Genomic DNA, 25512 nt, shown 5'->3' on the forward strand with positions numbered 1-25512 from the left:
TTCGGGAGGCAAGGGAGTGCTCGAGGAGACAGCGTCTTGCGGCATCGCCTCCCGTCGGGTTTACGACGAAAGGACGCTCAGCAACTTCTTTTTCCTTTCGGCGCCATAGCCACCCGCAGTCCCCGGAGCCGGCGGGTTGAGGCAAAGGGCTGCGTTTCCCTTCCCTCCCTCCCTCCTGCCCCCATCCTGAATGGAAGCCCCGCTCAGCCAAGCAGCCCGGGATCTCCGCCGCTTGCAAACCGGGTGGGCGGAGCGGACCCGCGCTCACTTTCGGCTCCGGGGACTGTGGATGGCTATGGCGCCTAAAGGAAAAAGAAGTTGCGGAGCGATGCCGCAAGACGCTGTCTCCTCGAGCGCTCCCTTGCCTCCCGAACTCCCGCCTGTGAAGAGAAACCAAAGGGGGAAATAAAAAAACAAGGCGTCGGGCGAGCGCCAACCGACTCCGGAGCTCCCTCGCCGGCTTCATCAACGCGCTGCTGTTGGTGCTGTCGCTGCCGCCTGAGGCGGCGGCACTCGAATCTGGCGTGGTGGAAAATCTTTGCCTGCCTCCAGATTTTCCACCACGCCAGATTTGAGTGCCGCCGCCTCAGGCGGCAGCGACAGCAGCAACAGCAGCGCTTTTTCCTTTCGGCGCCATAGCCACCCGCAGTCCCCGGAGCCGAAAGTGAGCGCGGGTCCGCTCCCCCCCCCCTCAATCCCGCTCCCGGCCTCCTCCCGCCCGCGGCTGTGGAATGGGCGCAGTATCTGGCCTATAAGACGACCCCCCACTTTGGAAAAGATTTTCAGGGGTTAAAAAGTCGTCTTATACGCCGGAAAATACGGGTATGTAATCCTTTTAGATATTTTTATTGACATAATAGCTTTTTTATCCTTTTATTTAGTTTTAATATTAAGATTGTATCTTATAAAGTTACAGTTAATTATGTTACTCAATAACTGATTTTACAGCACACATGCCTTTTAACCTGTATTTTATAACATCATAAGAATTTTACCAAATACTGGTCAGAGACTGTAATAAGATTAACTTATAATAAGATTGTAATAAGACTGTAATAAGATTAACTTCTTCAAGGTTTCATATGTTTATCTAGACTGCATTGAAAGAGTGAATTGTTTAATGACTAGATCACTTTATCTGTATCAGAATAAGAGAATAACAGAGTTGGAAGGGACCTTGGAGGTCTTCTAGTCCAACCCCCATGCTCAAACAGGAGAACTTATACTATTCCAGACAAGTGACTGTCCAGTCTCTTCTTAAAAACCTCCAGTGATGGAGCACACATAATTTCTGAAAGCAGGCCATCCCACTAGTTAATTGTTCTCATTTCCCCTTAGTTCTAGGTTTGCTTCTTTCCTTGATTAGTTTCCATCCATTATTTCTTGCCTTGCCTTTTGGTGCTTTGGAAAATAGGTTGATCCTCTCTTCTTCATGGCAGGCTCTCAAATGTTAGAAGACTGCTATCCTGTCACCGCTAGTCATTCTTTCTATTAGACTGGGGAGTGTGAGGATTACACTAGGGCTCTTTACATGCACAGCCAAAATTCTGTAACTGACCTCTGGCCTTTCTGTTCAGTTTTGAAACACTGAAGAGCATTCTACATAATTTAAATATGCTGGGCGGTTCCTTTGGTAGGGAAAGAAACATGGATTTGGATAAATATCACCCCAAAACTATTACAATGCTTTTCTTGGAACTTCTTTGTTCACAAGACATTATAGATCAACACTGAGGTTGTATTCTGATGAAATGAAATGCCGACTCAGTTGTGTTAGTAGAAATGATGTAACCTTCCATTGCATAAGAGACAGCAAAGCAAGAGCATGTGTCCACATTTCATAAGTTGAGAACTGAAGAAATGAATAAAATTTGTCATCAAGCATGTTTGATTTGACCCCAGACCCTATTATGTACAGTCCTGTTTAGCAATGCACATTAGGCAAGACAGGATCTTGTTTCATAACCAAACAACCCAATCCTGATTAACAGATAATATGAATGCCATAGGGTTTATTGTACAGCATGTTGTATTTTGGAAGACACCTATACAAGTAATCCTTAACATATGACCACAATTGACCCCAAAATTTCAGTTGTTAAGTGAGACATTTGTTAAGTGGCTTTTGCCCAATTTTACAACCTTTCTTGACACAGTTGTTCAATGAATCAGTGCAGTTGATAAGTTAGTAACCTGGTTGTTAAGCTTCTCTACTGACTTTGCTTGTCAGAAGGTCACAGAATATGACCACATGAATCAGATGCAAAGCACCTAAATTTTGATCACAAGATCATAGGGATCAATGAATGGCTCCCCATTGCTGACGTTCCCGTTGTGCTTGCAATGAGTAGTGCTGGTGTGCACGCATCCAGGATGTGCCCATGCCTGCACCCACATGGGATTCAGCTCCTGTGCATGCGGAGGAGGTGAAATCTGTGCTGACATGTTGTCGGCCCGATTATTCCGGCTGGCAGTGTTCAGAAGGGCTTTCTCTGCTATTGCACCTGTGTCACCCTCAAACAAGAGCTACCAAAATGTTTATTACCACACTGTGGCTTATGCAGGATGTCCTTTACTTCCTTTCAATATCTTTCAGTGCAAATTGGGTGCTCTGGGGTGGAGCTCCATTTTTGCTACCCCACTGCATCTCACCCCATCTGGGCAGCAGCCCACCCCAGCTCCTGACCTTTCATACGGTTCTTCTGAAAATATTTTTAGCTTGGATAGTTATATAAAAGGCAAATGTCCATGTTTCCAACCCAAATATGTACTCAATATTGTTGCACCAAACAAGACCTTTTTGAAACCAGAGTCCAAGGGTAGAGATGTTAATAAATAATTAACCTACATTGATAGGAGAAAAAGAACATATTCATTTAAAAATAAATTTATTTAACTGCAATTGGGGCTCCAGTTAGCCCTCTTCTGTCAATCTTGTCTCATCTAAACAGTTTTTAGACGTTTTGAAAAGGAAAATAACTAAGAAGAGGATGGAGCTGACATGGACAGAAGTTCTGCTTCTTCTCTGTATACTCTTCACTCTTTTCTCATCTTTCCAAATGTATAAGAAAAAAGGGCAGCTGCCCCCTGGACCTACTCCATGGCCTATTCTGGGGAATCTCTTTCAGCGGGATGTACTACCTTTGCGTAATCATTATCAAAAGGTAAGACTAGGTAACTATTGTGCTGATCATTACTTTGAAAGATGCCTACACCTTCTTTATTTGTATTAGTTTGATTTACTCTATAAACAACCCATTTTATTTGGGGCTCATGTGTATCTTCAATGGGAATTATAGTGTAAAGTCATCTTGTAACACTCTGATAAATCTGCAATGAAGGTTTCAAAGTTCATTCCAATATATAGTAACAAAAAAACCCTTTGGAAAAATAAATCCATGAGCCTCAAATTTGTATAATTTGAATTAGCATTAAACCTCCTCTTCCTCTAGTTTCCCTGCGTGATTCTAGGTTATTGAAATGCAGATACAACTGGGCTGCAAAAATCCATCTCTGAAGAATGCTATTCTATATTTTGGGAAAATTAAATATCTTGATGCTTTCCACGGATTTTATTTATTTATTTCTTAAAACATGTACAAGATGTACAAGATTATATTGATATAAATATGAACATAGGTAAAGTGGGTACAGTTAAATAGGACAATAGGAAAGGGATAGTAGGCACAATGGTGTTCTTATGTACGCCCCTTACAGACCTCTTAGGAATGAGGTAAGATCGACTGTAGACAGTTTAAGTTTAAGTTTCTGGGGCTTGGGGAAGAAAGCCCTGAATCTAGGCATTGATTATTCTGTTGCTGAAGTCGTATTTTCTGCAGTTATGTTTGGAGTGGTTTACATTAAGTTTGAATCTATTGTGTGTTCGTGTATTGTTGCGGTTGAAGCTGAAGTATTCCTTGACAGGTAGTACATTGTGATAGATGATTTTATAAACTATATTTAGATCAAATCAAAGACAACATAGCCCCAAATTTCAAGTCTGGTGGAATAAGGTATTCTGTTGCAAGCAGAGGAGTGAGGACTCTTCTTGTGAAATATTTCTGGATTCTCTCAGTTGTATGTTGATGATACCCAGCTTTATATCTCTACCCTGTGTTCAGTGTAACAGGGATGTGATGTGCCAGTGCCTGTAGGCAATAAGGGTCTGGATGGTAGTTAACATCAACTCCGACAAGCCTGAACTGCCTCCGATATCATCTGTTCATCATTGGTTCTGGGGGAAGAAACGTTAACCCCCTCACAATGGGTTCACAACTTGGGTGTCTCCAGCTGATATTAGAACAACCCCACTGGCCTTTTGGAAAGCCTTGAAGACTTGGCTTTGCTGGCAGGCCTGGGGTCTTTGATAAACTGAAACCATTTTGATCCAGCCATTAAATATACAAATTATTTTTAATGGGTTTTAGATTATTTATATTGCTTTTAATTGTTGTACACTACCTAGAATCCGACAGGAGTTGGTCAGCCTATAAATACAATAAATAAATAAGTACCGTATTTTTTGGTGTATAAGACACACCTTTTCCTTCCTAAAAGAGGCTGATAATTTGAGTGTGTCTTATACTCTGAATCAGCTTTTTTTTCCAGACCTAAACAGCTGCTAACAATCTTCCCAGCTCTTACCTTGCAGGCTCTTTCATTGTTTCTCTCTGCGAAGAATGTTTTCCAAGCCCTAAGTCTTTGTGGGTTTTTTTTCATTGCTCTAACTTGCTCTGAGTAAGTTTCCTTCCAGCCCTAACCAGGTGCTAACGATGTTCCCAGCTCTTACTGACTTGCAAGCTCTTTCATTGTTACTCTCTGCCAAGAATGTTTTCCAATCCCTATCTTTGATTTTTCCCCCATTCTCATTTGCGCCAAATGTTTCTTTCCAGCCCTAACCAGGTACTAACAATGTTCCCAGCTTTTATTGGCTTGCAAGTTCTTGCATTGTTACTCTCTGCCAAGAATGTTTTCCAAACTCTTTCTTTGTAGGGTTTTTTCCATTGCTTTATTTGCTCCAGATGTTTCTTTATAGCCCTAACCAGGTGCTATTAATGTTCCCAAGCTCTTTCATTGATACTCTCTGCCAAGAATGTTTTGCAAGCACTAAGTCTTTGCATATTCCCCCCCCCCATTGCTTTACTTGCTCAGACTGTTTCTTTCCATGTGCTAATGATGTTCCCAGCTCTTACTGGCTTGCAAGCCCTGTCATTATTACTCTCTCACAATAATTTTTTTAAAGCCCTTAACCAGGAGATAAAATAATGTGTTGAATCTGATCAGACTAAGGATGCTAGCCAGATGAATACCCGTTAAGCAGATTATTTTCCCTATTTTCTTTCCCCCAAAGGTGCCTCTTATATTCTGGTGCATCTTATACTTCAAAAAGTACAGTAAGTAAGTAAGTAAGTAAGTAAGTAAGTAAGTAAGTAAGTAAGTAGTAAGTAGGTAAGTAAATATTAATGTCCTGGAGTGCAGGCTCCTGGTGAGCTGTATTTGAGAATTGGTCTAGCAAATGTTCTGTATGCTCTGGTTAGCAGGGCAATATTGGCAGAGAAGAAGCTGTGCAAGATTAGATTAACAACACTTAAGTGTTTTTTTGGCAATGTTGTTACATGGGCTCTGGCACTTAGGTCATTAGATATGAGTACTCCAAGGTCCTTGACAGAGTGGGGGTCGTCTATAAGGTCATGTCCTCCAAGTTTATATTTTTTTGTTCTGATTCTTTTTGCCAATGTATAAACATTGTAGAAATCTCAACCAATTTGTTGGTTGAGATTTGTAGTTGACAGTTGTCAGACCATTCTGATACATGGTCAAGGTCTTTTTTGAAGGATAACAGCATTGTTGGAGGTGTTGAATAGTTTAACATCATTAGCAAAGAGAATGCAGTTGCTTATAATATGATCACCAAGGTTGTTTATGTAAAGTATAAATAGTGTTGGTCCTAGAATGCTGCCTTGAGGGATACTACTGTTGACAGGAGCAGGATTTGATAGGGCACTTATTGCCCTTGTTGTCTGGTCAACATAAAGGCAGTTAACCAGTCATGAAGGGGGCCAGAGATGCCATAGGATATTAGTTTACAAAGTGGTTTGTCATGTACCACTGAATCAAAGGCTTTACAAAAGTCTATTGTATCTATTGTTTTACCCTGACCGAGTTGTGTAGTACAGGAGTTTGCAGATTACAGGATAATTTTTTTCTGAAACCAAATTGTGGTTAGAGAGTAGGTTGTTAGTTTCTAGATGGAGGGTAGTGGATTGGTTTATGATTGATTCTCTGACTTTGCAGGTGATGCAACATAAAGAGATTGATCTGTAATTTTCAATGTTACTTTGATCTCCTTTTTTGAATATAGGGATGACAGTAGCTATCTATCTATCATCTATCTATCTATCAGCTTCAACCACAATAATACAAGAGCACAAAACAGATTTAAACTTAATATTAACCACTCCAAACTTGACTGTAAAAAATATGACTTCAGTAACCGAGTTGTCGAAGCGTGGAACTCATTACCAGACTCCATAGTGTCATCCCCAAACCCCCAACACTTTATTACCCTTAGATTATCCACGGTTGACCTACCCAGATTCCTAAGAGATCAGTAAGGGCTGAGTACAAGTGCACTAGCGTGCCTTCCATCCCCTGTCCTATTGCTCTCCTATATCTCCTATACCTTTCTTCTATTCTTATATCTCTTCTTCTATTCTTTCATTGATATGTTCTATTTCTATATCTTCTCTTCTATTCTTTCTTAGATATATTTTACTATGAGTATATCCTCTATAACCTTCATAATGTATTTTACTATGTGTAGACCCACTAAAACCCTCATTGTGTATTGGACAAAATCAATCAATCAATCAATTAATTAATTAAACGAACGAATGAACAAATAACTAACTAACTAACTAAATAAATAAATAAATAAATAAATAAATAAATAAATAAATAAATAAATAACATAATTTAAGCCAAAATGCTTTGTCATTAACAGAATTTTTATCTAATTCTACCCTTAGCTTGCTGACAGATATGGACCAGTATTTATTGTCTGGAATGGATCAAAACCAATGGTTGCTCTTTGTGGGTATGAGGTGATAAAAGATGCTTTGGTAGATCATTCAGAAGAATTTGGTGGACGAACTGAAATGCCTGGTCATAAGCGAATGTTTCAGAATAGAGGTTGATTCTTTCATTTCCTTATTAGTTATTCTTTTTCTTTTATTTTCTGTATTAATTATCTGAGTGCTATTAATAATATTGATGGTTGTGAAAGATTCATTTGAAATGTCTTATAAAGATGTAGATGTGATCATGCTTCTTGAAAAAGGAAGAAAATGTTTTTTCACCATTTCCTTTCCAGTAGTCATTTCTCAAGTTTTCTCAGATAGTCACTTCCATGCAAAATGATATCATCAACAACTACAAACAATAACAATAATTTGTTCTCTAAATCTGTGCTTTGGAAATGCATACAAAATGGTTTACTAACAAAGACGTTTTTTGGCTTACGTTATATGAATTAATATTGAATATCAATTTCATGTTCCAGTTCCGGTGGGGTAGCAGGAAGGAGTGGGAAACTGCTGCTCCGCCGGACAGTGGTGAAACACCATTAAAATACAGAAGAAAAAAATCTGTTTAGGTTAGCAGTCTGTTGTAACTACAATGAGGTGAGAAGCTTCTGCTTCAGAAGAGCTGCATCCCGTATCTCTCTGTTGCATTTTCAGTCATTTTATACCATCAGAGTTCGATCAGCTGTAACTCAGAAAATGGTGGCTGCCACTTAATTCTGCAGTCGCCCCAAGCAGCCACTAGTGATCAAGGGACAGAGACTGAGAGCTGGGCTGCAAGACCAAGCCAGAGAGAAGACCTGTATGCCTCGCAAGAGCTGTATGCTGTGTGTATTTTATCTCCCCGTGGCATTCCTGATCATCTTTTCGCTGCCGAATTTGATCAGCTGGGATTCAGAAAATGGCAGCCGCCATTTAATCATGCAGCAGCCGCAAGCAAGCGAGGAGCAGAGAGTGAGAGCTGGGCTTTAAGTCCAAGACAGGCAGACAGGCAGAGAGACAGACAGACAGACAGACGGACCGATGGACCTGGGAGGCTGTGGCGCCAAATGGTGGGGGTGCCCGGCATCGGAGGGACCATCGGAGTGAAGGACCATGCTGGAGCTTTCATTACCAAGGAGGCTGTCATTATCGAGGGAAAGAAGATTACGGCAGAGAGAGAGGGAAGGCCGATGCCGAGGAGAGGACGAGGAGCTGTTCTGAGGCTGTCCAGCATTCCTGAAAGACTGTGCCGGATTGCGGCGAGAGGGGACTGTGGAGAACTGGAGATGTCGCCCAGTAAGAATGGTAACTATCACAGGGCGACTGGAGCGAACGACGAGAGCCAGGGGAGACACAATTTATGATCTGGGAGTGCCAGGCGGTGGCAGCAGCTGGCATTAAGAGATCTTTTTTCCCCAGGGACTCATTATGTAAAGACTTGGACATTTATGCTGGACTTTTCCAGAACTTAATTGATTCAGAGTCTGGTGCCACCTAGCTGTTGATGACCTAAGAACTGCTGACTAATTGATTTTTTAACTGATTTTTTCCCTGTATTTTGTATTTTGTTTTTCTTTAATATTTAATAATTTGGCATCTAGTACTAGTTTTAGAGTAATTGATAAATAATTAGCATTCATTAATTAGTATTAACTTGTATTTTAATGCCATATTTTAATTCTATATCTTAATTAATTTTTTTGGGGGGGGGGGTTAATCGATGGATATTTGGGGCGGGTGTAATATTTTTAAATTAATTATTGGGGTTTTTAGTGATGGAAATTTATAACCACTGGAATAAATGGAGTGGAGTGAATGGGGGTGGATGGGAGGGGCGGTGGATGGGATGGAGTGGGTGGGTGGGATTATAGTATGTATGAAATGAAGGGATATGGCATGGATGAAATTTTTGGCACACCTGATGCTGGAGAGGCAGGAGGGGAGAGGGCACCTATCTTTGGGGTGACAGAGGGTTGGAATATTCCGTTCTTGCTGGGGAGAGGCAGATATGGTGGGAGCCATAGAGCTTGCCATTCCAGGGGAAGGAGGGATCGCTGCCTAGTAGCGATTCCTTCTTCCGGCTCCATGAGATCAACTCAAGGCACTGGTGATGAGTGTAACTCTGGCCCTGGGCTCAGGCTGCTGCTACTCAATGCCAGGTTGGTGGTAAATAAAGCTCTCCTCATCCGGGATATGATCCTGGATGAGGAGGCCGACCTGTCATGTGTGACCAAAACCTGGCTGGGCCCAGAGGGAGGAGTTCCTCTCTCTGAAATTTGCCCAGCTGGGTTTTGCATATGGCATCAGCCCCGACCCCAGAGAAGGGGGGGGAGAGGAGTGGCTATTATAGCCAGGGAGAGTCTTTGCCTACATAGACTCGTTGCTCCAGAGATTGCGGGTTGTGAGTCCCTCCTGGTGAAGTTGGACTTAGGGGTTCAGGTGGGCTTGTTACTCACGTACCTGCCTCCCATCTGCGTGTCAACAGCTCTGCCTGTGCTGCTCGAGGTGGTAGCCGGGTTGGCGGTGGGGTTCCCCAGACATTGTCTTGGGGGACTTTAACCTACCGTCCCTCAGTGAAACCTCTGGGCTAGCACAGGAGTTCATGGCCACCATGACAGCCATGGACCTAACTCAAGTAGTACAGGGTCTGACTCATGAGGGGGGGCACGCACCCTACATGGTATTCCTCTCTGAGCAACTGAGTAATGGTCTGAGTCTAAGGGGCTTAGAAGCGTTGCCTTTGTCATGGTCAGACTATTTTCTACTGCAGCTCGACTTCCTGGCTCCAATCCTTCCCCGCAGGGAGGCAGAAATGATTAGGTTGTTCCGCCCCAAATGCCTGATAGATCAGGCTTGGGGTTATTCCAGATACACTCGTCCACAGTTCGGCAGAGTCTCTTGCTGAGGCCTGGAACAAGGCTGCAGCAGAGGCTCTTGACCGGATTGCACCGTTGCAACCTCTCCATGGCACTAGACCCCATAGAGCTCCAGGGTTCAACGAGGAGCTCCGGGAGTTGAAACGCCAGAAGAGACATCTAGAGAAGCAATGGAGGAAGAGTAAGTCCGATTCTGATCAAACACTTGTAAGAGCTCATATTAAGACTTAGAAAGTGATTGCCTCAGCGGAATCTTGGGGGGAGTTGGGGAGCCCTTGCCGAGTAGTGCCGAGGACTTTAACACATTTTTCACTAATAAAGTCGCTCGGATCTGGGCGGACCTTGACTCCGATTGGATAGCAGAGTCGACTGACAATAAGTCATTTGAGGTGACTGGGGCCCATACTTGTCCACCTGTCTAGGAAGAGTTTGATCTGGTGACACCTGATGAAGTGGACAAGGCCATTGGAGCGGTGAGTTCTGCCACCTGTTTACTGGATCCGTGTCCCTCCTGGCTGGTTTCAAAAAGCAGGAAAGTGACGTGGAGCTGGGTCCAGGATATTGTCAATGCTTCTTTGGGGAGGGGGTCCTTTCCGGCTCCGTACAAGGAGGCACTTGTTTGCCCCCTCCTCAAGAAGCCTTCCCTGGACCGAGCCGTACTTAATAACTATCGTCCAGTCTCCAACCTTCCCTTTATGGGGAAGGTTGTTGAGAAAAGTTGTGGTGCTCCAGCTCCAGCGGTCCTTGGAAGAAGCCTATTATCTAGGCCCACAACAGTCCGATTCCAGGCCTGGTTACAGCATGGAAACTGCTTTGGTCGCGTTGATGGATGATCTCTGACAGGCCCGGGACAGGGGTTTCTCCTCTGTCCTGGTGCTTCTTGACCTCTCAGTGGCTTTTGATACCATCGACCATGGTATCCGTCTGCACTGGCTGGAGGGGTTGGGAGTGGGAGGCACTGTTCTTCATTGGTTCTCCTCCTACCACTCTGGTTGGTGGCAGTCGGTGTTAGTGGGGGGCCGGATGTCGACCTCTAGGTCTCTCCCTTGTGGGGTGCCTCAGAGGTCGGTCCTCTCCACCCTGCTATTTAATATCTACATGAAACCGTTGGGTGAGATCATCCAGGGGCATGGGGTGAGGTATCATCAGTACGCAGATGATACCCAGCTGTGCATCGCAACTCCATGTCCAGTCAACGAAGCAGTGGAAGCGATGTGCCAGTGTCTGGAGGCTGTCCATCCATCACCCTGGGGGGATTATTGACCCCCTCAGACAGGGTCCACAACTTGGGCGTCCTCCTTGATCCACAGCTCACATTAGAGAAACACCTTTCAGCTGTGGGGAGGGGGCCATTTGCCCAGGTTCACCAGGTGCGCTAGTTGCGGCCCTACTTGGACCGGGAGTCACTGCTCACAGTCACTGATGCCCTCATCACCTCGAGGTTCGACTACTGTAATGCTCTCTACATGGGGATACCTTTGAAGAGTGTTCGGAAACTTCAGATCGTGCAGAATGCAGAATGCAGCTGCGAGAGCAATCATGGGCTTCCCTAAGTATGCCCATGTTACACCAACACTCTGCAGTCTGCATTGGTTGCCGATCAGTTTCTGGTCACAATTCAAAGTGTTGGTTATGACCTATAAAGCCCTTCATGGCACCGGACCAGAATATTTTCAGGACTGTCTTCTGCCGCACGAATCCCAGTGACCAGCTAGGTCCCATAGAGTTGGCCTACTCTGAGTCCTGTCGACTAAACAATGTCGTCTGGCAGGACCCAGGGGAAGAGCCTTCTCTGTGGAACCCTATGGAACCAACCCCCCCCCGGAGATCAGGACTGCCCCCACCCTCCTTGCCTTTTGTAAACTTCTTAAAACCCACCTCTGCCATCAGGCATGGGGGAACTGAGACATCTCCCCTTGCCTGTGTAATTTTATGTATGGAATGTTTGTGTGTATGCTTTTATATAAGGGGTTCTTTAGGTTTTTTAATGTAAAATTGTTATTTTAGATTTTAATATTAGATTTGTTATTGTATATTGTTTTTGTCACTGTTGTGAGCTGCCCCGAGTCTGCGGAGAGGGGCGGCATACAAATCTAATAAATAATATTAATAATAATAATAATAATAATAATAATAATAATAATAATAATAATAATGTACCTTCAAAATAATGGGGATTTTGAAGAAGCAGGATAGAGAAAATATTGATGCCTTTAAGCTTCGATGTTGGAGAAGATTCTAGAGAAGATTCCAGAGAAAACTCTTGAGAATATCATGGATATCCAATAAAATAAACCATTAAATAAATTAGTCCACAATTTTCATTCAAAGCACTAATGACTAGACTCAAATGATCATATCAGAAAGATTGTGCAAAGGCCTAACTCTCTAATGAGAGTTGTAATTGTGAGAAATGTGATAGGAAGGAGTGATTGTGGAATTATTTATAATGATGACAAGTATATCAAAGTCGTCAAGAACTAGGTTTGTGAGAGGTTGTAAGAGAGCAATTGGAAGTGACTTATTTTTGTCAACAAAACCTCTACTATGTAAAAATACCTGAACTGAAGCAACTCCCATTTTTCTCTGCTTACTGAAAATTGCATCTTAGTATAGAATTCTGTTGATGGCTGGTCTAGGGATCTGTCCCTATCCATATCACACTTATAGTAACTTTTGGCATGATTTCCACAACCTCATTCATTCTTCTCTTAATATAAGAGTACTCAAGTATAAGGTGACCAGATATCCCGCTTTTGGTGGGACAGTCCCGCTTTTTGATGATTTGTTCCATGTCACAGGGGTTTTTGAAAAATGTCCCAGCGGGAGCCTGGAAATGGCGGTCTGGAGGCAGCCATGCAGCTCCACTGCCTGAGGGAGTCTCAGGATATGCCAATCACCTTGGCCTCTTAATTCTGGGGTGGCTTCAAGCAACGGTGGATGCTTTGGGGCTGGCACTGAGCCCCCAAACAATGTGGGGCACCCCCCCCCCGTAGCCACCTCTCTGCTCCAGACCCGCCCTCCAAAGGGGACGAGGGGAAGGTCCGGAAAGATGGGGAGGAAGGAAAGCAGGCCCGAAGGCAGCAGGTATTTGTGGAGCAACCAGGGTGGAGAAAGAATAAGTGTAGCTGTGACAGGGCTTGAGGGAGCCAGTGGAGGAGCAGTTAAGGCAGAGAGAGATCGCAAGGCCGGCCTGGTTCAGAGATGGGAAAGGGAGAGAAGGGGAAGGAAGGAGGAAGAAGGAAGTGGCCCTTTTGCTTGTTCCCCGGGCAGTAGCTGAAGCACTCCACGAAAGGTTCAAAGGAAGCTGCAGTCCCAGCTATGAAGGGGGGGGGGGATAGGAACAAAGACCTCAGATTCTGAGGCAAACGCACTCCCCCCACACACACGTTGGTCAAGGTCTGGGGCTACCCCATTTTGCCGCAGACAGAATATACGGGTTGCCAGGCAGTCTCTGGGAAAATGTGTGAGAGACCCTAAAGGTATCATCTTTCTCTTTTCACCCACAATGAGAAAGACAGAGGGATGAAGAGAAAGAAAGAAAGTGAGAGAAAGAATGAAAGAAAGAGGGAGGGAGAGAGAAATAGAGAGAAATGGTGGGAGGGAGAGGGAAAGAAATAGAAAGGGAGAGAGAGAGAGAGGAAAGGAGGGAGAGAGAAAGGAAGAGAAATAGAGAGTGAGGGAGAAAGAGAGAAAAGAAAGAGAAAGAGAAAGAAAGAAAGAAAGAGGGAGGGAGAGAAAGAGAGAAAAAGAGAAAAAGGGAGGGAGGAAGAGAGATAAATACAGAGAGAAAAAAGAGGAAGGGGAGAGAGAGAAAAAAAAAGAAAGAGAATTTTTTTTTTTGCTCCATATAGGCCAAATTTTTAATCACGGCCCCCCCCTCATGGTGTCCCTTGTTACCAGTGTAAAAATCTGGTCACTTTAAAACGAATAGATGAAAATTGTGCAGTTCCCCTAATTATTCAAGCATGAAAGCTTGTTTACTTTAAAAATGGGGTAGGGGAAATGGTAATGTATAACTTTTTCCTCTTCTATAAAATTTGAGAACTGATGTCACATTGTGATCTGTTTCTTGTATCTTTGGTTTCAGGTCTGACTACTACTGATGAGAATAAATGGAAGGAGTTGCGACGGTTCACACTTTCCACTTTGCGAGATTTTGGGATGGGAAAGAAAAGGATGTCTGAGAGGGTGCAGGAAGAAGCCATTTGTTTGGTGGAAGAAATTGCTACCACAAAAGGTTATAAACAGCTAATTTACAAGATAACTGAGTGCATTAATGAGCACAAAATAAAGAAAAAATTAGATAGGCAGTGAATGTCTCCTTTCATTTTCACAATATTGTTCAAAAGCAAATGGAAAAGTAATAGATCTGTTTCTCCCTCATTTTTATACTGTGTCAGCTTTTGGCTTAATAAAATTACAACATTGCACGTAAATCTTACTTGGCTGCAGCACTGAGAGATCAGAAACAATAGGAACTTGTGGCTTTATAAAATTAAAACTTTACCCAAAACTAGTGAAATATTAGGCTGGTTGCAGTAACACACATCAAGCAAATTCAGAAACCAGCAAAAAGGTTAAGGGAGGTAAGGAAACATGCATAAGAATAGGCTCCATGGAGGACAGAGATCTGAAAGGCAACATGGAGTTGAATTAAAGGGCCACAAATACAATTTATTCAGGAAGTTGAAGCAACTTTGAAAGCCATCGTTATGGTCATCTGGAAAAAAGAGATAGGAAAAAAGTATATTGGTTGTTGTTGTTTTTTTAAAGGGAAGTATATTAGAAGGAAAGGGGGTACTGCTGGGCAAGATCATCCATGGGCATGGGGTGAGCTATCATCAGTATGCTGATGACACCCATCAGTATGCTGATGACATCTCCATCTCGTGTCCAATCAGTGAAGCAGTGGAAGTAATGTGCCAGTGTCTGGAGGCTGTTAGAGTCTGGATGGGTGCTAACAGGCTCAAGCTCAATCCTGACATGACAGAGTGGCTGTGGGTTTTTCTTCCCAAGAACATCTCCATTAGTCTGTCCATCACCCTGGGGGGGAGCTTCTGAGAGGGTCCGCAACTTGGGCGTCCTCCTTGATCCACAGCTGACCTTAGACCAGTGTTTTTCAACCTTTTTTCTTCAGGGGAACCCTTTGGTTTCATCAGATTTCTGGCGGAACCTGTACTGTGTATCAGTACAATTTATGTCCCTTCAGGTCCTAGGAGAAGAGCCTTCTCTGTGGGGGGGCCGGCCCTCTGGAATCAACTCCCTCCAGAGATTCGCATTGCCCCCACCCTCCTTCCCTTTCATAAGAGTCCACTAGTGAATGTGTACGACACTGTAGAATGTTTTGAATGTTTGATTTTTCAACGTTTAGCTTTTAAAAAAAATTAAATTAATTGTTTTGTTAATTGGATTTAGAAGTGTTTTATATATTGTATTTTTCATTGAAATGTTGTAAGCCACCCTGAGTCCACAGAAAAAAGAGCCAGGGTGGCTCAGCAGGTAGAGTACAGTACTGAAGGCCACTAAAGCTGACTGTAGATCTGTAGGTCAGCGATTCAAATCTCATCACTGGCTCAAAGTTGACTCAGCCTTCCATCCTTCCGAGGTGGGTAAAATGAGGACGTGGGTTGTGGGTGCAATATGCTGGCTCTGTTTAAAAAAGTGCTATTGCTAACATGTTGTAAGCCACCCGGCATAAAAAAATTGAATGAATGAATGAATGAATGAATAAATAAATAAATAAATAAATCCAATAAATAAATCCAATAAATAAATAAATAGACCAAATCAACAGCCTGCAAAGATAGATAGGTAATTATTCTTATCCACACTGAGAGTATATGTACCTAGAGAAATTCCTTGTGTGCCTGATCATACTTGACCAATAAGAATGCTATTCTATTCTAATTTAAAGGCAGAAATGAAACCATGGATAATGAATTGTTTTTATTGCATGAGGGTGAAGAACTGGAAGGTACTGTGGATGTGAAAGAGGTCATAAATACTATTCCTTTAGTGCAGGGGTGTCAAACTTGATTTCATTGAGGCCGCATCAGGGTTGTGCTTGACCTTGGGAGTACTCTGTCAGTGAAAACAGGGCCCTAAGCTCCTGTTTTTCAGCTTGGACCAGTGATGGGCTCCTACAGGTACAATCAGGTATGCAGAACCAGTAGAAAATTTTGGAATTTTTTTCTTTTTTCCCCCTTCTGAGCTCTGGATATGTTTTTCCTATCACAGTAAATGAGGTTGAATGTGTATAATTTTAGCAGAGTTGCGTGAGCTTGTGTGTGTATACATACACATACCATTTATATAGTAGATAATATATATATATATATATATATATATATATATATATATATATATATATATATATATATATATATTGTGCCTGTGTGTAATATGTATCTACACATATGTCATATATACACAGAATTAAATAGTATATTTATTTACTAATATTTACTAATAGTAAATAAATAGGAAAATTGTATCTCTTTGAGGCGAGGAGAGGCCAGGCACCCTAACCCTAACCCAAACCCTTGATGTGAGTGACATCAAGTTGGTCACCTTTAAGCCAGTCACATGGCCTTAAAGGCCTTGGTCACATGATCATCACACCACTCCCACCTGGTCACATGGCCAAAAAGCCATCACTCACAAAATAAGCCACACCCACAGTGTGGCAGTAAAAATGTTTGCAGCCCTTCACTGGCTGGGATGGTCTCTTGCAACCCTCTGCCAATGAAAGCAGAGCTCGCGTGGTCCACGCACAACCATCATGTGCTCCATTTTTGATGGCAGAGGCACCACAGGTCGGTCCTTTTCTGTTTCCAGAGTGGCTCCACGGGTCAGATGTAATCACCCTACAGGCTGGATCCAGCCCCCGGGCCTTGAGTTTGACAACCCTGGTTTAGTGAATTATGGCACCTTTTAATATAATCTTTAATGGAAAAATCTCTGGAGTGAGAAGGGAGAAATGGGAGACTAGTAAATGTTATTATATAGAAAGAAAACAGAAAAAGAGAGTGTTTAGAAGGAGAAAAGGAGGGCTAGGCAGGAGAGATTAGTTAAAATAGGAGGCAGAACCTTTGAATATATGAAGATGGGAAGGACAAAATGGCAAAACTCGCCATGGGCAGAAAAAGGCAAAGGAAAGAGTGATAAAACAATTGTTGACTGAAACAGTTTGTTTGTGCAGAAACTCTTGCGATAGCAGGTTCAAAATGGTTACAGAATTTTAATATTTTGATTACCGTATTTTTTGGAGTATAACACAGACCGGAGTATAAGACGCACTTTAATTTTTTGGGAGGAAAATAGGGAAAAGAATCTGCTTACCAGATATTCATCTGGCTAGTGTCCTTAGTCTGTTCATTTTATCCCCTGGTTAGGGCTTTAAAAAAAGCCTTATTTGGAGAGAGTAACAACGAAATAGTTTGCAAGCCAGTAAGAGCTGGGAACATTGTTAGAACCTGGTTAGGGCTGGAAAGAAAAATTCTGAGCAAATAGAGCAATGGAAAAAAACTGAAAAGACTTATCACTTGGAAAACATTATTTGCAGAGAGTAACAATGAAAGACCTTGAAAGCTGCTAAGACCTGGGAACATTGTTAGCACCTTGTTAGGGCTGGAAAGAAACATTTGGAGCAAGTTAGAGCAATGAAAACAAACCTGCACACACTTAGGACTTGGGAAACTTTCTTAGCAGAGAGTAACAATGAAAGATATTGCAAGCCAGTAAGAACTGGGAACAGTGTTAGCATCTGGTTAGGGCTGGACATTCAGAGCAAGTAGAACAATAAAAAAACCCTACAAAGTTAGGGTTTGGAAAACATTATTCATAGAGAGTAAGAATGAAAACGTTTGCAAGTGGGTAGGAGTTGGGAACATCGTTAGCACCTGGTTAGGGCTGGAAAGAAATTGAATTGGAGAAAGTTAGAGTACTGAAAAAAATTCTGCAAAGACTTAGAGCTTGGAAAACATTCTTCGCAGAGAGTAACAATGAAAGAGCTTGCAAGATAAGATCTGGGAAGATATTTAACACGTAGTTAGGGCTGAGGAAAAAAGCTTCAAAAAAAGCTGCATTCATAAGATAAGACATACCTGAATTTTCAGCCTCTTTTAGGGAGGAAAAAAGTGTGTCTTATACTCTGAAAAATACCGTATATTCCATTCTTAGGAAAGAATAATAATTCAAATTTCTCTGAGATGAATAACTTTTTATAGCAGTTTTGAAGTGAGATTTGAGTCAGGAAAGATCCACATTTACTGATCTCAGTCATAAATGTCTCTGGTTATTTTTTTTTTTTTTTGCAGGGCAGCCTTTTGACCCAAGAATAATTTTTTCAACTGCTGCTGCTAATGTGATCTGTGCAGTCGTTTTTGGCAATCGATTTGATTACAAAGATAAAACCTTCCTAGAGCACCAGAAGATTATGGAGTCTCAGATAAAATACTCTGCTAGTTACTTAGGACTGGTATGTATCTTGCCTTCTTGTCATGAACCTCCATTTTAAGTAGCAGGTGTACTTTTGTTTGCAAATGTCCAGGTCAAAAATATAAAGATAAGATTAGATGAACTACTAGGCAGGAGAAGGCATATCTAGACATCTAAGCATAAATGGGTTCTTAGCAAAATCTCTCATGATTGTGCTTATTTCCTGGGAAACCATTTCTTTATCTCTTAACTCCTTTGGGCCATGTCAGATTCTGGGCACATGTTTCTTTTTTATCATGGAATTGTTAGACAGTTCCTCTATCTTTATGCACACAGCTAGTTTCTCTCTTGCTCTCAAGGATCGAGAGATGGATGTGACTGGTATCCTAGGCCAGTGTACCTGACTCCTGAGTCTGATAGCCAGGACATTGGAGAGGATATGGTGTCAGGGGCTGAAAGTCAATCAGGGCCTTCTGTACCTCCTGAGGTGCACAGGAGACTCAGGAGAAGAGTTGGAGCCTCCTTTGTGTTTACATCAATTATTAGATCACGAAAAGGACAATGCATATTGTGTTTATTAACCTTGGGCGGCATCGGAAGCTATTTTTAATATTTTAACGTTTTATACTTTCATAGGTCATTCATATCAATTAACTATGGTTTTATAGTGGTTTTATTTTGTATTTATATTTTTTTATTGTATGACTGGATGTATATATATGGGAATGGGGAAATGAATGGAAGGACTGACTGCTTAGCTAGAATTAGACCACTGGGGGTGAAGGTCTGTGCCCTCCATGCTGAGTGGACTTACAGAAGCATGTGGGGGCCCCATATAACCCCTGGTTATGTGAATGTATGGGGCCTGCCGGAGGAGAGGGAGATTGGTGGAGTTGGAGAGGCAATCTCTTGGGAGCACAAGGAGAGGAAGGTAAGATGGGAGCTGCAGGGTAAGCCGCTCATGGGGAACTGGGTCTCGCTATCTCACAGCGAGACCTGGATTTTCCAGCAGGCCTAGAATTAGACTGATTGCAAGTATGTAAGTTTTTTTATATTATTGTTATTATTAGATTTTAACTGTTTTTATTGTTGTTGTATTTATTCCATTTGTTAGCCGCTCAGAGTCCGTTTGGAGTGAGCGGTATATAAATACAGTAAATAAATAAATTAAATAGATAGATAGATAGATAGATAGATAGATGGATGGATGGATGGATGGATGGATGGATGGATAGATAGATAGATAGATACCTAGATAGATAGATAGATAGATAGATAGATAGATAGATAGATAGATAGATAGATAGATATCTAGAATTGTTGGCCACACCCTTAGGATATTTAAGGTTGAGCAACATGTTGCTTCAGTGTGGAAGTCAACTTTCATTATGTTCCAGAAGTCTGTTCGTATTTCTCTTTTTGGATATTATGATTTCAATGATGAATTATGAACTGGGGAGTGGGGCTCATTATCTCTAAGCTTCCTGCCAACTCAGAGTGAGTCAGTTAATGAGAGCTGTGTGATCAAAGAAAATATCTGTGAGTTTTGGTTTCTGTTTTGGACTCTAATTAGCAGCTGGCACCAAACAGACATTTCTTGCTTTGTTGCTGGATTTCTAAATGCAAACCTTTCTTCTCCTAAAATATTAGAATTACATGCTTAAATCTTGTAAAATAGTCGGGGGGGGGGGGCTTTTTTGGGTGGGGCTCATCAATGGAACATAACATTTTCACCATTATCCCTTTGTGGAAGAGACAGTTCCCCTATCTTTATGCACAGAGCCAGTTTCTATCTTCACCTCTTGGAGGACTTTGGACATTATCACCATTTTCCCTTTGGGAAGAGACAAGGGAGGCTGGGAAAGCAGTGGGGAATCATTCGACACAGTATCAAAGTAACAACATCAAAGTAAAAACTATTCTCTGAATATTTGGGGCATTAACCCTCCACCATTATGGTCTAATAAGCTATTGCATTGAATGTGAACTCTATAACAGGTATACAATACATTCCCAAAAATTGTGGAACTCTTTCCTGGGCCACACCAAAATATTTTTGCTGAAGCTGGCAATATCCTTGATTATATCCGTGAGAATGTGGATTTGCACAAAAAGACATTGGATCCCCAGAACCTGCGTGACTATATCGATTGCTTCCTTCTTAAATTGGAAAAGGTAGGTATAGATTCCATATCTGCATAATTGTTTAAATATCTCTATTATGCATCTAAGAGGGGCAGCATACAAATCCAATAAATAAATAAATAAATAAATAAAATAAATTAGATGGGACCAGTTCATCCTATATGAAGAAATATGGAAATATTTATTTTCTCCCCTTTTTTCTTAACTTTTGGACAATCCATTAATTGCCATTTGTTATATTACTATTCCAGGCATAATTGTTGCTTAAGTTATCCATTCAATTCTGAAAATTAGGTCAAACAATAGAAAAGAACTCTGTTAACTTTAAGACAGCAAAATTCACCTTCAAAAAATGAGTCTGCATAAGCATTTTCTTCCCATGCTGTTTTAAATTTTAGAAGGCATTTCTTTAAAGATCTACAATCACAATAGATAATATAAAGATAATTAAGTAGCATTTTCTGGAATCATCTTGTCGCAGCAATTTCTACTAGGATCAGTCTGTCAAATGTAATGGCTAAACTTCTATGGAACAGATTTAATTCTCTTTTCCAAGCAATACACCTTAGAATTGATTAGGCCAGTGATGGCGAACCTATGGCACGGGTGGGTGTTTTTGGCTTCCTGAGAACTTACAGGAGGATGGGGCCTGTGGAGGGCAAAACAAGAGCCTACCTGGCCCACCAGAGGTTGGGAAATAGGCCATTTCCAGCCTCCAGAGGGCCTACGGAGGGTGGGGGAAGCTGTTTTTGCCTTCCCCATGAATTGAATTATGGGTGTGGGCGCATTTGCAATAGCATAAGCTTTTGGCACCTGAGGAAAAATGGTTTGCCATCACTGGATTAGGCCAACTCCAACAATGCTAGTCAAACCTGGATTATCAATTCTTGTGGTAAATATTTGAAGGGTAGGCACGTTGTTTCTTCCTGTGCATGAAAAACTGATTCCAGAAATACCTTAGAATTGAAGAACTTTTCTATATATTCTAAAGTGACTCTGAATTACATTTCCTATAACTGAAAGAGACTCTCTGAAGAATTTCATGAATTTATTTCAATTCCAAATAGAATTTTTTTGTTCTTCTTTTTCTCTTCGCATTTTCTTTTTTAGGGCCACAACCCATCTGAGGATATCTACACTCTTGAAGATCTTGTGATTATGGTTTTTGGCCTCTTTCGTGGTGGGACAACAACCACAAGCCAGGCTTTGCTTTGTAGCCTTCTAGCGATGTCTAAATTGCCACATATTCAAGGTATAGAAATACCCATAAATATATACAACTGTTGGTATTCCTAAAGTTGCCACTATTAATGATAATAAAGTAATGATGATTTTTAAAGTAAACATATTTTTTAAAGAAAAAAGAAAGTAAAAATGGAGTTGAGTAAAGGAAACTCGTTGCAGCTGGATTTTTGCAATTTCCTAGGAACATTTGGGAAGTGTTTTCCCACTGTCTTCTTATAGAATTTTTTTTAGATTTCCCAATCTAGCTAATATACCTTTGGAACAATTGGATTTCCCATTGAATTTTATTGGTTAGATCAGGAAGAGGCAAAAGTGATTGAATGTCTATGGAGAGTCTCAGTCATCCAGGTCATGGTTGTCCTAAAGGTGCTTTTTCAGGGAACAACTGGACTTTCTTTTTTTCTTTTTTTGAAGATGTTTCACTTCTCATCCATGAAACTTCTTCAGCTCTGATTGGATTGTGAGGAAGGGAAGAGTTTATATTCTTTGCAGACAGGTGTCTGCATCGTTTTAGAGAGTCATTGAGGCACTTGGATATTTATCTGTTCTCAGGGCCATCTGAGTAATGCAAATAGCTCCTGTAGTCTGCAATTTTTCTGGATTCTAGATGAATGGATTTCCAGAATAATTGCAGACTACAGGGAACCATTTCACTACTCAGGTGACCCTGAGGATACAGATAAACCTCCTAGTGTCTCAATGACTTTCAAAAGGATGCAAGTGATCATTTGTCTACATGGAATATAAATCTTTGCATTACTCACTGTCAGCGGTGGGTTGCTCCCAATTTGTCCCAGTTCTATGAACTGGTAGTGCTGGTGATGAGCAACTCTTCCCACCCACCCAGGACGCTTTTGTGTATGCGCGAACATGTGTCCAAGCCTATATTAAAGGGTTAATATTAATATTAAATATTAAACCACTACTGACCACCATCCAGTCAGAGCTGAAGAAGCTTCTTGGAGGAAAGGTGAAATGTCTTAAAAAAAAATACAAGAAAGTCAAATTGCCTCCTGAATAAAGCATATTTTTTGTGATTGAATGCTGTAACGACAATCTCCCCTACCCTGCAGCCATAGACCAATCAATCAGTATACTTACTTTAAGGAATCCTAGTATGAATAACTGAAATTAGTATAGTATAGTTTTCTTGAGGATCATTTTTGCAATAATATAAATGAAATACAGTGATACCTTGTCTTACAAACTTAATTGGTTCCGGGACGAGGTTCTTAAGGTGAAAAGTTTATAAGATGAAACAATGTTTCCCATAGGAATCAATGGAAAAGCAATTAATGCGTGCAAGCCCAAAATTCACCCCTTTTGTCAGCCGAAGCGCCCGTTTTTGCGCTGCTGGGATTCCCCTGAGGTTCCCCTCCATGGGAAACCCCACCTCCAGACTTCTGTGTTTTTGCGATGCTGCAGGGGAATCCCAGCATCGCAAAAACAAGCACTTCGCTGGCAACGGAAGTCCGTAGGTGGGGTTTCCCATGGAGGGGAGCCTCAGGGGAATCCCAGCAGCACAAAAATGGGCGCTTCGCTGGCAATGGAAGTCCGGAGGCGGGGCATCCCAGTGGCGGCAGTGGGTTTGTAAGGTGAAAATAGTTTGTAAGAAGAGGCAAAAAAAATCTTAAACCCCGGGTTTGTATCTCAAAAAGTTTGTATGACGAGGCGTTTGTAAGATGAGGTATCACTGTATATGAACATATCTCTCAACTCAAGGTATCATCTCCAACATTTTGAACTACACTGCTTCAGACAATGGTGAAATGGATTTCCATAAGAATGTTTAATTACGACAGATGAAAATAATAAAGATTGTTACAGAATGTAATTAATCTTAAAGTATGATACCTCCCAAAATTAGTTATAGATTGAATCACTAGCTTTTTAGAAATGGCCTCATACATTTTGGAGCCTGTTTGCTTCTGGCATAAATATTAATTAAACATATAATAACAGTGTATGCAATTAATTTAAGAGCTGTATCTTTTCTCTTGATTACTGTTTATCCCTTTTTTTGGTGAAGACTTTAATCACAGTAAGCATAAAGCATTTCTACACAGAAATGCTTTATGCTTACTGCCTCTGAAGATATCTAGTAAAGAACAGAGATACAAATAATGTAAATCTTATGTTGCATTAGAAAAGTTGAAACGATCTCTTCTGAGGAATGACTTTGAGGAGGAGCCATTGTCCTGACTAGAACCGTCTTCCCTGGATGTGCTTTGGAGCACATATTTCTATTCAAATGACTGCAGATGCTCAGATGACAAAGTCTGTCAATCTCATCTCAATCTGTTCTTCTCACAGCTAAGGTGCAACAGGAAATTGACGAGGTGGTGGGAAGAAATCGCACTCCAACCATGGAAGACCGGTTGACGATGCCTTTCACAAATGCCGTTATTCATGAAGTTCAGAGATATCAGAAAGCGACCCTTGAGACCTTTCCACGGGCAACAACCTGTGACACAAAGTTCCGTGGTTACACCATTCCCAAGGTATATTTATGAAGGTTCTCTAGGAAAGAAAGGAAAGAATGATTTAGATCCTGAATATGTGAGGCAGTTTGAATAAAAGAGCAATTTAGAGAAATATGTATTGAAAGAAATATCAATTCCTTCCCACCTCATTCTTTTATTTTAGACAAATGGAAAGCAAAGGATCTTTCTTCCCCATATGAAATAGTATCCTTTAATGGCAGTTTCTTCATCTCCCTCTAGGGCATGGCTATTGTGCCAGTCTTCTCCTCTATGCATTTTGACCCTCTTCATTGGGAGACTCCAGAGAAGTTCAATCCCAATCATTTTTTGGATGAAAATGGCCAGTTCAAGAAAAAGGATGCTTTCATGCCATTCTCAGCAGGTACAAGACTCTGGAACAGATTGTATTACAAATTCATATGCTTACCTGATCCACATTAGTCTTTTACCACAGACAATTACAGCAAGTATTTCATAATAACCTCTGTTTTCTTCATTGTTTTGTAGGGAAGAGGGCCTGTCCAGGGGAGGCCCTGGCTAGAATGGAGCTCTTCCTTTTCTTCAGTACTCTGCTCCAGAATTTCACCTTCTCTCTGGTTGGGGACACCAAAGATTCGGATGTAATGTCTCTGTATACAGACTTCAGAAACAATCAATACCCCCTTATACGGGCTGTTAAACGTTCAGTGGACACTTGCGGTCAATAATTAGGAGAAAGCAGCTATGATAATAGATACTCAAATAAAGCATGTGGGATGGCTATTACATTTATATTATATTATATTAATCAAAATTTCAATATATAATATGTACTGGAGATTTAAACGTACAAGGGTCTCAAATAGAAGTATTACAGCAAATTGATGTTGTGGACTAATCTATATTTGAAGGTAACAAGGAAGATCTTGTACTGGTACACATTGGCTAATGCAAGATTTAGAAATTTAATTCATTAAATTAATAGGCCTCCAAACTCTTTGTGAACTCTGGGTGGCATACAAGAAATAAAAATAATATAAAAACAATTAAAATTCCTAAATTAAAACCCTTCATGTCTTCCTGGTCAGAGCTGGATGGTATAGTACAGCAGTCCCAGGCCTGCTGGTAGAGACATGTTTTCAAGGCTTTCTGGAAGGCCAGGAAGGTGGGGGCGGTGCATACATCCAGGGGCAATTGGTTCCAGAGAACTGGAGACACCACAGAGAAGGCCCACCTATTTAGGCCTGGCAATTGACATTGTTTGGCTGATGGGGCCCA

General features: G+C 41.5%; 1 protein-coding gene across 2 annotated transcripts; it reads left to right on the plus strand.

The window, feature by feature from the left end:
- Positions 1-1831: 1831 nt before the first annotated feature.
- Positions 1832-25115, plus strand: LOC139161070 (cytochrome P450 2C4-like). Of its 2 annotated transcripts, XM_070739730.1 has the most exons (9): positions 1832-3164; positions 7029-7191; positions 14031-14180; positions 18262-18422; positions 20381-20557; positions 21638-21779; positions 24086-24273; positions 24496-24637; positions 24763-25115. In XM_070739730.1, the coding sequence occupies exons 1-9, from the start codon at positions 2991-2993 to the stop codon at positions 24960-24962; spliced, it is 1497 nt and encodes a 498-aa protein (XP_070595831.1). In that variant the 5' UTR covers positions 1832-2990; the 3' UTR covers positions 24963-25115. The 2 variants fall into 2 exon arrangements, with proteins under 2 accessions (XP_070595831.1, XP_070595832.1); XM_070739731.1 differs by lacking the exons at positions 1832-3164; positions 7029-7191 and adding an exon at positions 8117-8369.
- The last annotated feature ends 397 nt before the right edge of the window (positions 25116-25512 follow it).

This window comes from Erythrolamprus reginae, chromosome 2 (assembly GCF_031021105.1).
Source record: "Erythrolamprus reginae isolate rEryReg1 chromosome 2, rEryReg1.hap1, whole genome shotgun sequence".
NCBI lineage: Eukaryota > Metazoa > Chordata > Lepidosauria > Squamata > Dipsadidae > Erythrolamprus > Erythrolamprus reginae.

Excerpts from the sequence above, each read along its gene's own strand:
- LOC139161070 (XM_070739730.1), top strand. The coding sequence starts at position 2,991 with ATGGAGCTGACATGGACAGAAGTTCTGCTTCTTCTCTGTATACTCTTC. Across the intron at positions 18,423-20,380 it reads CTGCTAGTTACTTAGGACTG|GTATACAATACATTCCCAAA; the intron begins GTATGTATCTTG and ends ACTCTATAACAG. Across the intron at positions 21,780-24,085 it reads TAAATTGCCACATATTCAAG|CTAAGGTGCAACAGGAAATT; the intron begins GTATAGAAATAC and ends TTCTTCTCACAG.